Here is a 17,312-nt window from a genome sequence, read left to right on the forward strand (position 1 = left end):
CATAAACATAAACTTATAACTCTTTGAAAAACGAATTTGATTCAAAAACATGAAATATATACAAACCGAGTTTCAATACAAAAACATTATGTACTTTGGTATATTGAGCTGAATTGGATCGAGTTTGATCAATTTGGACCTATAAAGGAAGCATATTACTTTCATCACATAAATTTGAAACTCTCATGATTTTTAAATTGTTTCTAATAATATTATAAATAAGTTACATTATGCTATATAAATATAAAAAAATCTAGGATGTTTAAGAGAATTTATGTCTATTTAGGTTCATTGAAACTGGGTTTTAAGGCAGGTTTAAGAGATTTTTTAGGATTCGATGGGGCTTTCATGAAGGGACCTTACCCTGGACAAGTTCTCACTGTTGTGGGTCTTGATTCCAATAATGGGATCTACCCACTAGCATATGCCATAGTTAAAGCCGAGACCAAAAGCTCATGGAGTTGCTTTCTAGAGTGTCTAGGTGAAGATTTGGAGCTCTCTACAAATTCAAACTTCACATTCATTTATGACAGAAAAAAGGTAAATCTTCTTATGATACTTTTTTTTAACATCTGTGTAATTTTGTCTACTACATTTAGAAAAATAACATTTTTGTTACTTGTTAATTAGGGGATTTTACCTGCCATTGCCAATCTATTCCCTACCGCTGAACATAGGTTCTGTTTACAACATATTCATGAAAACATGAAGTTACAATGGAGGGGGAAGGAACACAAAGATCATTTGTGGAAATGTGCAACAACAACAACAATTAGACACTTTGATAGATTCATGGAAGATTTTAAAAAGTTCAATTCAAAGGCATATGACTGGTTAAAGAAAATTCCACCAGAATGGGTAAGAGCACATATTTCAGGTATCTTTACCATTATATAATACGTGTTTATTCTTATATATATTCTTATAAGATATTTTGTTGCATTGTACAGGAAGAGCACATACAAATATTTTGTTGAATAACTTATGTGAAGTTTTCAGCTCAAAGTTGTTAGATGCTCGAGACAAACCTATAATTACATGTTTATAGCATATTAAGGATACTTAATGAAAAGAATTTCTATTGTGCAAAATGTGATAGATAAGTCTCAAGGGCCACTTACCCCAACAACCACAAAACTTTTAGATGGAGTTAAGAAAAATGCTTCTCAATACACTTGTATATTTAATGGTGCTGATAAGACTCAAGTTACTGGGACAATGGGTGAACAATTTGTGGTTAATTGGAGGGATAAGAACTGTAGTTGCTGGCATTGGGAAATCATTAGGATACCATGCTCTCATCTTGTTAGTGCCATTTGGGATAAGGTTGAGCATGGGGCGAAAAATGTCCCACCTCTTGAGGAGTGGGTACACCCATGTTATAGGTTAAGCACATGGAATGAAATGTACAAGTACAAAGTTCAGCTTATCAATGGAAGAAGTATGTGGCAAAAGTCAGATTGCCCCACAACACTAACACCCCCACGCATACTAAACAAGTAAATAATTTTCAATATACAAGTTAATATACATTTATACTATTTTATAATTTATTATTTATGTAGGTGGGGAGACCAGAAAAGAAAAGAAAGAGAGCTCAAACGAAAGAACCAAAGAATCAAGGTAAAAGTTTAACCAGGATGGTCCTTACAGTTACTTGTAGCAAATTCAAGAACAAGGGTTACAACACTAGGAGTTGCAAGGAACAAGGGGGACAAAATGAAGTTAGAAATGTGGTTGCAGGGGGCAAGAAGCTTAGCAAGGAAAAGAAGTAGGAGATGGCAAGAAGGAGAAACCTAAAATGAAGGAGAAAACAAAATTTTGGGAGAAGCCCAAAATGAAGGAAAAAGTTTGATTTGTTGTCATTATGGTTTTTAAAAGTATGTCTTTTATGTTGTGTGTTTTGGTATCGTAGAATGCTCAAACTAAGTTGGTTCTTGTGTGTCTTTATCTTTTGTTAGTATTATGGTACATTGGGATGCTAGACTAAGTTGGTTCTTTTGGTTATGATACATTAGTCTGCAAGCTCTTTTAATATTTTGTTTGTATTATGACTTTGCACTTTAAGGTTATGGAACGAAGTTTATGACTATGCAAAAGTTTACATTTTATCTTTGAACATTTATAATGTTGTGTGTTTTAGACCATTATACTACAATGGTCTAAACCCTAAAAAAAACCTTTCACTTTCATATTTTATACTTTAATGGTCTACATAGTTCATAAAGTTGCAGACCAATATTTTACACTCATGTTAACTTTTCCAATAAAACCTACGTCTATAAGGTTCCAGACTAAAAAGTTTCCCAAATAAAAAGCATTCAATTCATACATACGAACATTTCTTACATCCCAAACAAACAAAATTAAATCATCTTCAGACTAATACTAGACTAATACTATTATCTGATATAACTAACAAGTAAAAGAGCCATCATCTCCAGACTAATAATATTAGCATCTTTTGTACACATACATGAAAAAGAAAACCCAGCTAAAAACTAGCATCATCTTCAAAAAAAATCCTTCGAAACTTGCTTGCAGTAGAGATTCTTTAAGCTTGTTCATTGATCTTAGCAAACCTGGAATGATAGCCACAACCCTGCAACACAGGGGCTCATCAAACCATGCAATGAAACCGCAACTACTAGGAAATCTCCAAAACATACGCCCCAGGTTCAAATCCGTCCATGATGTCACTATCACCGGCCGCTTGCCTTCCACAAATTTTTTTTATCATTTTTAGGTGAAGTTTCTTAAAAAACCACAGAAGAGAGAAGAAAGGAGAAGTAAAATAATGGGGTTCTAATTTTTATAGGTAAAGGGAAAATCTTTTGCAAATAATATAAAAATATGAGAGAGAAGGGATAAGCAAAAGACCAAAATACCCTCGTGTGAGGGTCATGTGATTTAGATAAACAGCCACAATCAAACGGAGTCAGTCATAAGGATTGTCCGTGCAACAATTGGGAACCATAAGGACCATACTTGTTCAAGATTCCTCATAAGGACTATCTTTGTTCAAAACATGGATCATCTATGTAATTTTGTCAATTTTATATGATTTTTACTTTCAAATTTAAATAATATCACATTGATTTACATTAGCATTGACAGAACAAATCAAATTCGTAATCCCTAATTGATTAGGATTTATTGTAATCACGTAAAATCATCAGTTTGACAATTATAACATTCTGTGAAAATTCAAAACTCAAACCAATCAATAAATCTCGTGAGATTTATGGTCATCCCTCTTTTGGGTCAATTATCGGTCAACTCTCTTTTCTCTCTTTAATCATTTAAAATTTTCTTTTTCCTTGAACATTTTGAAAGCGATTAGGAAGTTCATCTCTCTCTCTCTCTCACACACACACACACACACTCTCTCTCTCTCTCTCACAGCAAATATGACAGTTTCTTCTGCCACCGGATTGCCATCCTTTGTGACAACCACCAACACGACCATCCTTCTCCACTAGACCTAGTAAAACATGACACGAAACGAACCCGACACGAAATTAGGTCAGAGATTTTGGCATGTCTATTTAAATGGGTTGACACGACATGATAATTAAACGGGTAGGGTTAGGGTCAAGACTTTCAACTCAAATATGACTTGAATATGACCCGTTTAATTATATATTATTTATTATAAATTTCATATTTTTATAAATATATTATATGTTATAGACTTCTAGTGGGTCAAACTCAAGAATTAGAAATAATATTTAAATTTTCAAAGCTACTTAATTTTATTCATCCTCACCACTTATCCCCTTTGCTCTTTAATTTCAACTCTTCTCATTTTGTCTTCTAAACTTACTAATTATTTTTTTTTGAATCCATCTCCTAACTCCAATGTTTCACTTTTTCATTTTTGCATCCATAACTCCTACTTTCCAACCTTTAAAATGTCTCAAGCAGACATAACCCAAGATATTTACAAGGTCTAGATCTTAACCCGAAACCCAAGACGAAACCGATACGAAAATAAACTGGTTGAATGACATGACAAGATGATTAAACAGGTCGGGTTAGGGTCAAGCCTTTTCAACCCGTTTAATATCTTGACACGACACGAACCCAACACGACACGACACGTTTGCCAGGTCTATTCTCCACAGCCGCTAGTGCATCCCACTAACCTACAAACTCACCCACATCGACGGATACGGCCGACAAATCACCTCGCAGTTCCATCAAAACTCAATCCCTCTCTTGTAGATATTGATCAATAGTACTTACTAGCATCTTCTAACTCCGATAATGCAACAAGTGGGGCGGATCTCAACTATACAAAACTCGAAATGGTGTAGTGCGGATGGAAGTATGAAAAGTCGTATTATACCAATATTTTGCCCATAACAACCAACGAACCCATTACTTTGGTGTATCAGAAACAAAACAACAAAAGTAAGTTTGTATGCAACGATTTACCACCTCCGTTTGACCAACTGTTTGCGGGTGATACATTGTAATGTGCTTTAGTTGAGTTCCCTGAAAACGATATAGTTCCCGCCAAAACAAACTAAAAAAAAACTTTACACGATAGACTCCGGAATTCCATGCAGTCGGACAACCTTGCGAAAGAAAATAGTAGCGACCGACAAAGCAAAATACGGATAATTTAGCGGAACAAAATGGGCATACTTACTTAAACGGTCAACGATAACAAAAATAATTGTAAACCCTTTCGACTTAGGTAATTCATCAATGAAATTTGTAGTTATCTCTGACCAAACTATATTTGGTAAATATAGGAGTTGTAGTAATCCGCTAGGCACCATAGTGGAGTACTTTTGACACACATCACCTATAGAGTTTGTAGAGTTCAGAGGAACAGGGAGTAAACAACCGTAAGGAGCAATATTTATAATGTTCTACAAACCTAATTAGATACCAAAACCAATTCCTAAATAAAAGGAATCCTACATCAAATTCAAAACTAATTAAATAAAAGAAAAACTAAAAATAAGGAAACATTTAGACAATCCTACTCTTGAAGTATCTCTTCAAAGCCGACCAAGCCTATCCATTTGGGTCCTATAAAGGTATTCCCATCGACTCTTCCTCATGTCCTTTCTACAACATCAACAACGAAACAAAAAAGAAACACAATTTTGCTAAAAAACAACAAATGCAACGCAAAAAGACTATATATAGAAAAGCATATAGACAAAGATAACAATATCATCTCGTTCAACATATATTATGCGCATACAATATCATCTCATTAAACATATATTATGCGCATACGCATAAGCATCCACATATGTTTGTATTTAAACCCTCTATTAAGATAAACATATTACCATAACAAGCAACAACATTCCAAAAGATGAAACCATCATAAAAGCTTTACATAGCTTTCTACACATCTTCTCAACTTCTTTGTTTCTTTATATATCGAAACTCGGCTTCATGTAAGATGACATTTGCATTAAATCTTCATCACTTATCCAACAATCTTCCTTTCCTTCCTCCCATGTTCCCCATCTCCAATTTAGTTTAGGCCACCTCATCATGCATGTGCACATAAAACCCTTCAATACATAAGAATCAACGTTTTGATGGATAAGCAAAGAGACATCTACCAAGCCATAGCATTGGTCCAACACACAAGCAACCAAGGATAAAGTCAACGAAAGATCAACTATCTTCAGATACCCACAAAAAGTTCTCAATTCTTGCATCCCAACCCCAAACATACCCCTCACCTCAAACTCCGACCATGCCCTTGACCGAAAACATAAAGAAGTCATGTTGGGGAAAATCTTGAACAAATTCTCGAGGGAAAATTTGAATCTTTCAAAAGGCCCTTTAGTCAAACCTTGTGAATCCAAAGTTAGATTTTCCACGGTTTTAGTAAATCGAAAGCTAAAAAGTAAGGGGTAGAGGAATGAAGCCTCGATGCATAATGTTTTCAGATTCTCAAACTTTTCGACTAAAAGTGAGTCCGCATGAGGAAGGGCAAGATGGAAGTGAGTTAACAATGGAGCATCAACATGAACTGCAGCAGGCTTTTTACCCTCGATTGTGAGTGTGATAAGGTTAGGTGCGATTACAGTTACAAATGGTGGAGCATCTGTTATAGTCCAGTGACACGTTTTTAGGTGGAGAAGATGGATTGTGGGTAGTTTCAGTCCTCTAACATCTATCAAGTTAAGAACTTGAAGATTAGGGAAGGACTTATTCAACTGGATTAATTCCTTATCATCTAATCGTATGCAGTCGAGTGTTAAACTTGTTACCATTAACATCTGATTCAGATTTTCAACAGAAAGCCATGCGTTCTTCACCTCTAGTTCAGCAAGATTGTGACCTGAATCAAGGAAAACAAACAAGAACATTAAGAATACAGGCAAATATATCATGTATTACCAAAAATGTTGATCATTAATAAGCCCTTTTCAAGGATAATTTTGTCCGGATAAAAGATTTAACTAAATACAAATCAAAAAGATTCTATTAAACAGTAGATTACATTGTATTATTAGAAGAATGTGATAGAAATGAAAGAATAAGAGTTATAAATAACCATTGTTTATGAGGTACAAGGGAATCTATATCCTTACAGTAAACAAAAGAACAGCAATTGACCACCAATTTTATCCATTTCTTGGAAGATTTTAGCCAAAATTTCAAGTTTATTAACTAGAAATCGACTTCAGTTTGCCAAGTTAGTAACTAGTAAGGCCAAAAACTCACAAATAACTAGCAAGCAACTACAGTTTAACAAGTAACAGTCGGTGATAATAAGAACCCTAGAAAGGTACATAATTTCCGCTATTGAAGATCAGATCTGTAACGGATCTTATCATTTCACATAACTTGGAATTCGCAATAGAGCAACAGCGTCACTAGAGAATATGAAAAAAAAAAAAAAAAAGATCCAGCATATAAAGAACTTACAGTAAGCAGACACCAGAGACAAAACATTCGATCGACGGTGACATGACTGAGCCCAAAAATCAGAAATTGAGAGCGATTTCAACGATCCGGAAACCCGAGGCAGCCACTCCATAATGAAATCCCCATCGGTGAGGTGCAGATCTTTTGCCTTTACTTCGATGCCAGCGTGTGACAAATCTCGGGGAAGGTTCTTGACGCCGATACGCACCGATTCAACAGCTACCAAGTTCGATAGAAAACTGAGGAAAATCGTCTTGAGAGGGGAACTCATTTGGGAAGAACTTGAAGCATTTGAAACCCTAGACATTGATTCGATGTAACTGGACAATGGCCATTGCAGATTGATAGACTGCAGGCCTGGAGAGACAGCATTGAAAATCTTCCACGCAGCTCGACAACGAGCTACGTCCGCCGAGTCGTCGAGTCGACTCAGTATTCCGAGCACTAGAGTTTCAGGAAGAGTGTCCATGCAAGCAAGCAAGCAGTGAACGATTTACAAAGGGAAAATGGATTTGTTGGACATATTTATGCCTTTTTAATTTACGTTTACTTCTCAGACTTTGAGTATTTTTCATTATTGCCCCTTAAGTATAACTGTTTATAGAAAATCATTTTAATTTAAATGATTATCATTTCAATTATGCCTCATGGATTACTTGTAAAGATTGTTTAGCACTTTAGGACAAAACACACTTCAAAAGTTAACGATAGAAGATTTTATGATATTTTTATTACACAAGTGTGTTTTCTAATAAATAAAATGTCATTTTTTTTCACGTATGGTGTTTTTTTTTTTTTTAACAACATGAAATTTATTGAAAAGAAGTTATCCGTAGGGCCGGCCCAAGGGTAGGGCGAGCTGAGCCACTGCCCTGGGCATCAATGGACATAGGGGCATCAGTTTTGCTTTCTTCTTTTGGGTATGCATTACATTTAGGCCCAAGACATTTATTTACTGACAAGGGCACGATATGAGGTTTGAGAAGGCAGAAGCCGAGCGGGGAAAAAAAATAAGCACGCCTTAATTTTCTTGGTGAATGCACCCAACACGCCTAATTCCAAGAGTCAAGAGAATCAGAGAAGACAAGGAGACCTGGATCAATATTAAATATCAACGGTAGCTCTGTTTTCTTATTTCAGTTTTTTAGTTCATCTTCTCCCTTAGTCCCTTCACAGCTTTACACTACCGAGAAAGCCTAGTTCTTCTTCTGATTTATGATTTCAAATTTGATATTACTAGTTTTCTGGTTAACTGAAAGTCTAATGCGCATGAAGCAGTATTAGACAGCATCAGTTGACTTGAGCTGTTTTCATTAAGTATTGTTAATATTAGTTTTTTTTTAGTATTGTAGTATTGTTAACATAAGTTTCGCACTAATTTTGATCAAGTATTGATAATATTGGTTCTAAATTGATTTTGATTTCTGTTAATCTCCATAATTTTGTTAGTTCTCAAATCTGATTTTTGGGATTTTGTTAACAATGATTATTGATTCTGATTTCAGGATTTTTTTTTTGTGAATATTGATATTGATTTCTAGAACCCTTCCTGCGTTTAGGACACTTGCAGTACGCCATTAGGCCTTTTTTTCTTCTTCTTCTTGATTTAGCAGTTTTAGGCGAGACTTATTGTTTTTTATAATATTTTTTTGTTGTTTTGCTAGTTTTGTTTTATAGGAAACTACGCCAGATTATCATTTTTTGATATGGTTATTTAACTTTTCATTTTTTCATATGTGTTGTTGAAATTTATTGTTTTATTTCCGATTCCACATCAATGTTTTTTTTTTCTTTAGTTTATAGAAAACTTCATCTTTATTTATTTAGTTATGTTCTCATTTGTCATTAAAAATTGTTAAAAGATATTGAATCTTTATATATATATATATATATATATATATATATATATATATATATATATATATATATATATATATATATATATGTATATATATATATATATATATATATATATATATATATATATATATAATCTTATTAAATATCATATTGCTTATGGAAGTATAAATTATATAGATAATATATTGATGCAATAAATGAAACTTTTTAACTCTCATTAATGATTTCTAATTTCAGGTTTTGGGTTATGATGAACAGAATGCAAATTTTACTATTATTATAGGATAATTAATGTTTTTGCTTCAAGAATTCCTTTGTAATATTTAATTTGTACTCTGTACGATTAAGTAATCTAACAAAAAGCTGTTTTAAGTAGCTGCTTTAGAAGATTATGTTATAAAATTTTCGAATTGTATTAACATAGTATAAAAATAGGGCATTGTTTTCTCTATTTGCCCGGGGCATGGAATTTCATTGGACCGACGTGGTTATCCGGTAGTTAGAATTAGGTCGGCTTGAGACATACATGTGAAGGCTATTACACCAATCAGATTAATTAAGCAAAATGTCTATTTTTCATCTAAATAATCACTAATGTCTTCACCTCACTAGCCAACATGTGATAGTTTTTAATCTTGCCATTGAAACATTATCACATCAGTATCTCCAAACAGTCCAAATGAAAGTAGCGAACGCAGCCGAGATAGCCTCAATATTACACTTTGGAAGCAAACCTGAACATATCAAAAAGAGATTTGCTTGATGTATGAACCTAATTCCACCGGCTATTGATGATAACACGAACCCCCCTAGTGATAGAATAATCCAGAAGTCTCAATCATGGAGCTGCAAAGCACACATGAAATGGAATCGAGAAATAACCTGATTTTCTCATGATTAAATTGAGTAGGCAATCTATCAACAGGAGATCTCTAAGAAAGATTTTCACTTTACTAGGCAAGATTCTATCCCAATAAGTAATGTCTAGATTGCGAATCAAAAATTTATCATGCAATAGTTTCATGCGCGATGCAAAAATAAAGCTTTCATTCTCATCTTCAGTTCATTTCCATCTGCTTCCCTATAAAACAAATAAGTCAGTAAGGTTCACTTGATGTTTAGGATCACCATGAGAGAAGCAATAGTTTCATGACTATTTGATATTCATATATCATTTCTATGGTTGTTTTGATACGTAATTCTTCTCATAATTGGTAATTGCTATAAAATATTTTTATTTTGTCTTATTTTTTGGTTTTTATTAAATTATACAAATAATAAATATATATTAAAACTTATGGTTATTAATTCCCTACAAAAAGAGTATTATTCATTATTGCCCCTTAAGTATTACTGTTTATAGAAACTCATTTTAATTTAAATGATTATCATTTCAATTATGCCTCATCGATTACTTGTAAAGATTGTTTAGCACTTTAGGACAAAACACACTTCAAAAGTTAACAATCGAAGATTTTATGATATTTTTTGTTACACAAGTATGTTTTCTAATAAAAAAAATGTCATTTTTTTCATGTATAGTGTTTGTTCTGTTAACAACAAGAAATTTATTAAAAAGAAATTTATAGAGTTTGCGGAAGCTTTGAGTGATTTGGAGAGGCAATTTGGGCTCAAATTGATGAAATCTTGAAGAAAATGGGCTGAAAGTTGATTAGACCCGAACTGGGCCAATGCAATAGTTGTAAGGGACCAAAACTTGAAGTAGCCCAAAACTCTATCATACTCACGCGGTCTGCGTAAGATTTCCATGCAGGGGCAAATTAGGGATTTTATTTTGAGCTTTATATTGGTAAGGTTGGTGTGCCTCTTTAGCCTTATCTTGAAGATCTGATTTAGAGACATTCTCTCTAGAGTTTTTGAGCACTTTTAAGGCCAAGAACCCTCAAGAACTTCATCATTTTCACCTCCTTGAATCTTGTAAAATGTTTGGTACAATCTTTATTAGCTTTGTTTCTTTGAGTTTAGTCATGCTTGGCTAAACAAAACTTGGTTGACTTTTGTTGAATCCTTTGAACTTTTGTTGAATGTTGAAGAATCCATGAACTTGTGTTTGAATCTTTATGAAAATGTTTTGTGTTTTAACATCTTATCACTACTTGTTTGTTTTTATTCATGAGTTTATATGTGTTTGTGGTGATTGGTTGGCTAATTTCTTGATTATGTAAAGGATCTTCAAATTAGCAAGCAACAAGTGATTTTTTTGTTAGTTTACTTCACACAATCATAAAACCATTTTCTCCAACATGGTAGTGGAAGCTTTTGACTCCTCTTGGATTTGGTGACTTTTTGGTTCTTAATGCTAGTTGACTTTCACTAATTACATGCATAATGGAAATTGTGACTTTGACTAAGGAAATTGTTATGAGCTTCTCTAACCACTTAACAACTAAGAAAAGTCTAGGTAATCTCAAGCTTCTTGGACAACTATAGACAAATTAAGGATTTTAAACAAGTATTGAACCATTGGATTCTAATGATATGTTCATCAAAAGTCAAAGTGAGGAAACTATAAGTCAACCATCTTTCCTTTATTGATTTTACATCAAACTCTTGTTTTTTATTGAAATTGTCTATTTAAATCTTAGTTTAGTTTTAGTTTATTTCAAGTATTTCAAAAGACTAAACCCCTATTTTTATTTTTATTGTTATTTAACAAGTATTTTTACAAAGAGATTTTCATTGAGTAACAAATTGAGCTAGTCTCAGTGGATTCGACCCCTTTAGCACTATACACTATTTTAGTGTAAAAGATTTAGGGTTATTAATTTTGTTGGCCTCGAAAACCACCAAATTTTTGGCACCGTTGCCGGGGACTGGTTTTGGTTTAATCAGTTTGTTTCTCTATGCCTAGATCTCATTGTGCAGGTACTCTAGTTTAAAACTCAAAAATTGAAGAAAAAAAGTATGGTTCGGGAATGAACACTCCTTGCATTGAAAATAAACTTTCTGAGCTTGCTTAGTTAGTTATGATGATTGAAATTTACCAAAGTGTGCAACCCATGCCTCTTATTTGTGATTTTTGCACCCAAAACGGACATCATTCTGACATGTGTCCATATTTACAAAGAAGATGGGAAGAAGTGCAAGAGAAGGGAAGCTACTACTAGTTAAACCATTGGAGTTATGATCAACCTTAGCATGATCAATGGTGGTACAACAACCAAGCTTGGGGATACAACCAATACCAAAGCCCATGCCAAGCTTGGAGAAGTGACCATTACCAACTAACTCCAAAATTCCAACATCCGTATCCTCCACCTCCTCAATAACCTGAAACACCAAGCATTTCCTTAGAGGAGATTGTGAAGAGCATTGCCACTTCTACCCAAAATTTCCAGGAAACAATGCAAGCTAGCCTCAAAATCTTGGTGCAACAAATAACACAACTTGTTTAAACAATAAATATAATGTAAGCTCAAGACAACCTACAGTATGAAGAGAGCCTATGACATAGCACAAGTGTCATTCCTTTAAAAGATGAGAAAAGTTTTGATGATCCAAGAGTGTTATATGGAGAAGAGGAAGACGGATTAGAGGTGGAAGAGGTTATCAATAAGGAAGAAGAAATTGAGAAAGATATCAATGAAACTATAGAGGAAGTGTTGAGTGTTAACAATAGAGAGGTTGAGCCACCCACTACCATTGAGAAACTAACTCCAGTGCTAGAGCAACCACAAGATCTAGAAACGATAAATCTATTCGACCCTTCAAATGATATGTATCCCGAGAAAGTGAATGCCAAACCGCTCACCTACTCAACCACCATGTCAAAGAGGGAAGAGTCGGTCACCTTACTAAACAAGTACAAGAAAGAATATGGTTGGATGATTGCTATTACCAAAGGTCTAATTACGGTATGGTTCTCCCGTAAAAAGAAAGTCAAATACAAGAAAAGAGTCCCACTGGAGGCGTGGAAACTAAAAAATGTCGACACGGGGCAAGTTTTCAAGGTTAATGGAAATCGGTTGTAGCCTTTCTATGGAGGTTTTGAAACAAATATCCAATTCATCATCCATTTGGGCACCCCAAAATATCGAAAAAAGATTGGAGTAAGTCTCGCCAAAGACGTTAAAGAAGGGCATTTTTGGGAAGCATTGTGCTTTCGTCTTTTATAAACCGAATAAAATGATTTTGAAATTTTTTTTTTAAGTCTTCATTTTTTTTAAAAAAAATTAAGCTTCATTCTCACCTTTGCTCCAAACTTTTTTTGTATTTTTCAAACCGGGACTTTACGAGAATCATTTTGGCCAAAAATGAGGTTTTTGGAAATTTTAAAATTTTTAAGTGTAGGAAGTTGTGCGGGTTCCACGCATCCCGCGTGAGGCTTCATGCGCCCAGTGTGCGTGTAACATCCAAAGTTTTAGGTATATTATTTTATTCATTTATTTTGAGTTTGGGAAGGAACTCGGTGAGTTGATGCTTAGACTCGCCGAGTAGGATCGGGGGTTCTTATCCGGATTGGTGACCGGACTCGGCAAGTCCACGCTGTTAAGTGAAACCCTAATTCTTGGGTTTGGGATCTATTTAAAGGCTCTTATAGCCTTCAGTTGCAGCTACCAGACCCTTGAGAGAAACCCTAAGAGAGCTAGAACGTTTGTGAGGGAGGAGAGGCCATTTTTGATCCTTGTGTTGGTGTTCTTGCAAGAAGAAGGTGACCAAGGCAAGAGGGAGCTAAAGAGGGTGCTAATCTATAGATTTCAGAGCCCATGGACTTCATATTTGAGGTATAGACTCGATCATTCTTCAGTTTTGGTGTTAACCTTTGGAGTTAGGGTTTTCTAGACCCTTTAGAGGCTTGATTGGATGAGCATTTGGTCCCTTCTCGTATTGAGGCTTTGGATCTGGATCCAAAGAGGTCTAGAGACCTTAACCCTTTGATCTTTATGATTGATATTAGGAGACATGAGCTTAGGGTGTCATATTTGAGGTTATTTCTCCAAATAGAGCCTTTGGGCCTTTGCATGAGCATCAAGATTTGAACTTTACGTAATTATCATGCTTGGGAAGGTCAGATCTATGGATTAGAGGAACAGATCTGACCTCAGCAGGTCATTTGAGTTTGAGCATGGCATGAACTCGCCGAGTCCAAGAACTGACTCGACGAGTAGGATAGTTTTCCCCATGAATCATATAGTTGGTGACTCACTAAGTTGGGGAAATGACTCGGTGAGTCAGAGGGGATTTAGAAGGCATGAGTTCATAACTGAACTCGCCGAGTCAAGAGCCTGACTCGACAAGTTGGGTCGGGTTGTCCCACAATTCACAACCAAAGATCATTTCAAGAGTGGAGGGTTGCCCCAGTGAGTCAAGTAAGGACCAGGGGTGAACAGGACATGCACGGACTCGCCGAGTCACATTTGTGCACTCGACAAGTATGGTCAAAGGTTTGAACGTTGACTTCTGTTGACTTTTAGGGTTTGGTCAACAATTGGACTTGTGGACTGTTTGAAGGGTAAAATGGTCTTTTAGCCTTCATTAGAGGACATGTGAGAGTGTAGTCTAGCATGGAGAGTTGTTATTGATTGAGATGATTGTTATGTGTTTAAGCAGAGGCTAGATCAGTGTATACGCGAGCCAGGTATTACCCGAGACATCCAAGGTGAGTCTTCTCACTATACTTTACCTTGAGTGGTAATTAGAGTTATGTGATAGAGTTATTGTAGGTTATTTATGTGATGTGTTACATTGCATTATTTCTATATGATTTATGTCGTGTGTGTATCAGAGTATATCAGAGTTAGAACCAGAAGGTTCGCAGAGTTAGGACCAGAAGGTCCACGGAGTTAGGGCCCAAGGGCCAGCAGAGTTAGCCTCGAGTGGCTAGTATGTGTTATGTGTGGTATTTCGGGGAACTCGCTAAGCTTTGTGCTTACAGTGTTTTGTGTTATGTGTTTCAGGTACTAGTGAGGATAGCGGGAAGGCGCCGGTATGATCAGTACACACGCACGCGAAGTTTTATTTATATGTTATGATCTTGGGATTTTTATTTATGTTCGAATATATGAAACAATGAGTTTTATAATATTGTGAAATAAAGTGTTTTTAAATTTTGAAAATTTGTTTGAAATTTTTCGGCGTTACAATGCGGCCCATTCCTTGCCCGCACAAAAGAGTTACCTCCAACCTTGTTCAGTACATGCGGCCAGCGTGCGGGTTGCATGCGGCCCGCGTGGCTGGTTTCAACACTTATTATTTTTTTTTGAGTATCAGTTCAAGGGGCCTCCACGTGGCCATTGTGTGGCCCAGTGTGGTTCGACCCAAAATTCTTCTGAACCTTATGTGGACTAGATAGAAAAGAAAGAATGTTACACGCGGCATCTACGCGTCCCGCTCCTTGCCCGCATTCCATACAAAAACTCAATTTTTTGGAGATCTACTGGTCGGAATCCCATGATACCACCGCCATTCTCCACCATTTTTTCTCCTCTACAAACCACTTTCTGCCGCCCGACCCTCCGACTTAGGTCATTTCTGCCCTTACCTTAAGCATTGAGGATAATGCTTGTTCTTAAGCTTGGGGTAGGGCATTTCCCTTTTCTTTTAGTTTTCCATGCATTTTTTATTAGGTTGCATCACATTCTAGTTTTAAGCTAATTTGCATTCAATTTTTTTTTATAAAAACCCAAAAATATTTTATTTTCTTTTTTCCTCTTTTTATTTTTGCATAACATTTAACTTAGGGTATTAACATTCATGCATTTTTGTTGTCTGTTCATTCTCACTTCATTGGATACCTTGGAACATGTTCATACTTATTGTATCATTATTGGTCTAGGATCTTATTACTATCTCAACCATCGAACCGGGACCACTAGCTATAGTTTGGGATTTCATACTTTGGATCAGATGTTGGAAGTTTAAACGGGTAAGTGATTATGGCCAGGTACATTTCCTAAAGAATTATGCATACAATACTAACATCTGTAGGATATACTATAGCAATGGATTTTCTTAGACTTGCGATCACTACCGCCGAGAGGATCACACTTGATCATGTTTAAATTGTTAGGATGAAGCACTGGTGCTTGTCCCCGAGTAGAATCCATATCCGGTCTCTTTACATCACCATATTTTTTTTGCGATTTTCTTAGGATTTCATAGAGTCTTTTAGTCCATATTTGGACATTTTCATCATTTTTGAAAAATCGAAAGTTTGAAAAGCAACTTAAATCTTTACGTTCCACATATGGTCATTTTCACATTCAGACCATTCAGATTATATTATTACCTCCCTCAGTTCCACTTACATACTTTTGGGAACCATATTAAAAAAAATCATTGGTAAAAATCAAAAACTCAATATGTTAAGGGCATTACCTTCAAGTTTACTAGTATTTGTGTTAAAAATTAAAAAAAGAAACTCAAGAAAATTCCAAGCGGCGATTATCTTATATTGGTGACCGGTTCAATTATTGAACAAACTTTCCTACATTTTGGTCACCCGATGTTTGATATTCATTTATTTAGTTATGTTTTATTGTATATAAATCGAGTTGTTTTTCGCAAGTTGGTGATGTTAGGGACACTGTTGAGTCGGATACTACGGGAGGTTTGGGCCAACACTAAGTGAACTGATTCCTACAACGGTGCCCAAGCGATGAAACCCAATCACATTTGAGATTGGCCAACAGATGTGAGATCACACAACATATGTGATAAGAGTGTACACTTAAAGAAGAGCTCCACACGAGCCCATCCAACTGCTTTCTCCCTACTACAGATGTTCTTCTTTGTATGCATGTTCCATTGGGGCTGCGACTGATCACCCTTCTTACTCACCTGAAGGAGTTGTCCTAGCTATAGTTTATGGTCTCATTGTCATCGGATGAAAAATTAATGAGATAATAGCAAGATCAATTTTGACCATGTTGACTAAAGGTGATTAGGTTCCATGGTTCTATCCATTCTTTTTATTTTTCTTACAATAGTTCACCCCGAGTTCATTTTAGTCTTGTCTTACATGAGGGCAAGTAAGGTTTAAGCTTGGGGTGATTTGATAGCTTCATTTTATTTACTTATTTTTATAGGTTATTTTAGCATATTTCATTTTCATTTTAGTTAATTTCCATGCATATCTTCCTTTTTGTTATTTTATGACCATTTCGGGTACATTCTAGTTTCTTGAGCATTACTGCAAATTTTTTTGGAGACTAACCGAGCGGGATTTTTGGGAGGCGATTGGACTAGAATGGTAATGGGGATTTCGCACTTGATGGCTACGGAGGTGATTCATTAAGTGGGCTTGCAAATTGCTTGAAAGGCTTGAAAGATTTGAACTTTAACTTACAAAGCATGGGAGAATTTTCAAGTGTGCGAAGATCGATGATCGGGAGTTTGCGGAAGCTTTGAGTGATTTGGAGAGGCAATTTGGGCTCAAATTGATAAAATCTTAAAGAAAATGGGTTGAAAGTTGATTAGACGCGAACTGGGCCAATGAAATAGTTGTAGGGGCCCAAAACTTGAATTAGCCCAAAACTCGGTGATACTCACACGGTCAGCGTAAGATTTCCATGCGG

The 17,312-nt window shown here is 35.4% G+C and overlaps 2 protein-coding genes across 2 annotated transcripts; one reads left to right on the forward strand and one right to left on the reverse strand.

The window, feature by feature from the left end:
• The first annotated feature begins 348 nt into the window (after positions 1-348).
• LOC145006869 (uncharacterized) lies at positions 349-1,775 on the forward strand. The gene is made up of 5 exons (XM_078965895.1): positions 349-540; positions 631-877; positions 951-1,040; positions 1,100-1,368; positions 1,566-1,775. The coding sequence occupies exons 1-5, from the start codon at positions 349-351 to the stop codon at positions 1,773-1,775; spliced, it is 1,008 nt and encodes a 335-aa protein (XP_078822021.1).
• A 3,431-nt stretch (positions 1,776-5,206) lies between these two features.
• On the reverse strand, positions 5,207-7,392 carry LOC145005572 (F-box/LRR-repeat protein At4g29420-like). Its single transcript, XM_078964678.1, has 2 exons — positions 6,916-7,392; positions 5,207-6,325 (listed from the first exon to the last, which is right to left on the reverse strand). The coding sequence occupies exons 1-2, from the start codon at positions 7,382-7,384 to the stop codon at positions 5,403-5,405; spliced, it is 1,392 nt and encodes a 463-aa protein (XP_078820804.1). The 5' UTR covers positions 7,385-7,392; the 3' UTR covers positions 5,207-5,402.
• Positions 7,393-17,312: the final 9,920 nt, after the last annotated feature.

Source organism: Lactuca saligna, chromosome 7 (assembly GCF_052625555.1).
Source record: "Lactuca saligna cultivar CGN05327 chromosome 7, ASM5262555v1, whole genome shotgun sequence".
Classification (NCBI taxonomy): Eukaryota; Viridiplantae; Streptophyta; class Magnoliopsida; order Asterales; family Asteraceae; genus Lactuca; species Lactuca saligna.

Coding starts and splice junctions, on each gene's coding strand:
- LOC145006869 (XM_078965895.1), top strand. CDS start 349: ATGAAGGGACCTTACCCTGGACAAGTTCTCACTGTTGTGGGTCTTGAT. Junction 541..630: donor TCATTTATGACAGAAAAAAG/GTAAATCTTCTT, acceptor CTTGTTAATTAG/GGGATTTTACCTGCCATTGC. Junction 878..950: donor GGTAAGAGCACATATTTCAG/GTATCTTTACCA, acceptor TGCATTGTACAG/GAAGAGCACATACAAATATT.
- LOC145005572 (XM_078964678.1), bottom strand. CDS start 7,384: ATGGACACTCTTCCTGAAACTCTAGTGCTCGGAATACTGAGTCGACTC. Junction 6,326..6,915: donor GTCTCTGGTGTCTGCTTACT/GTAAGTTCTTTA, acceptor TCCTTGATTCAG/GTCACAATCTTGCTGAACTA.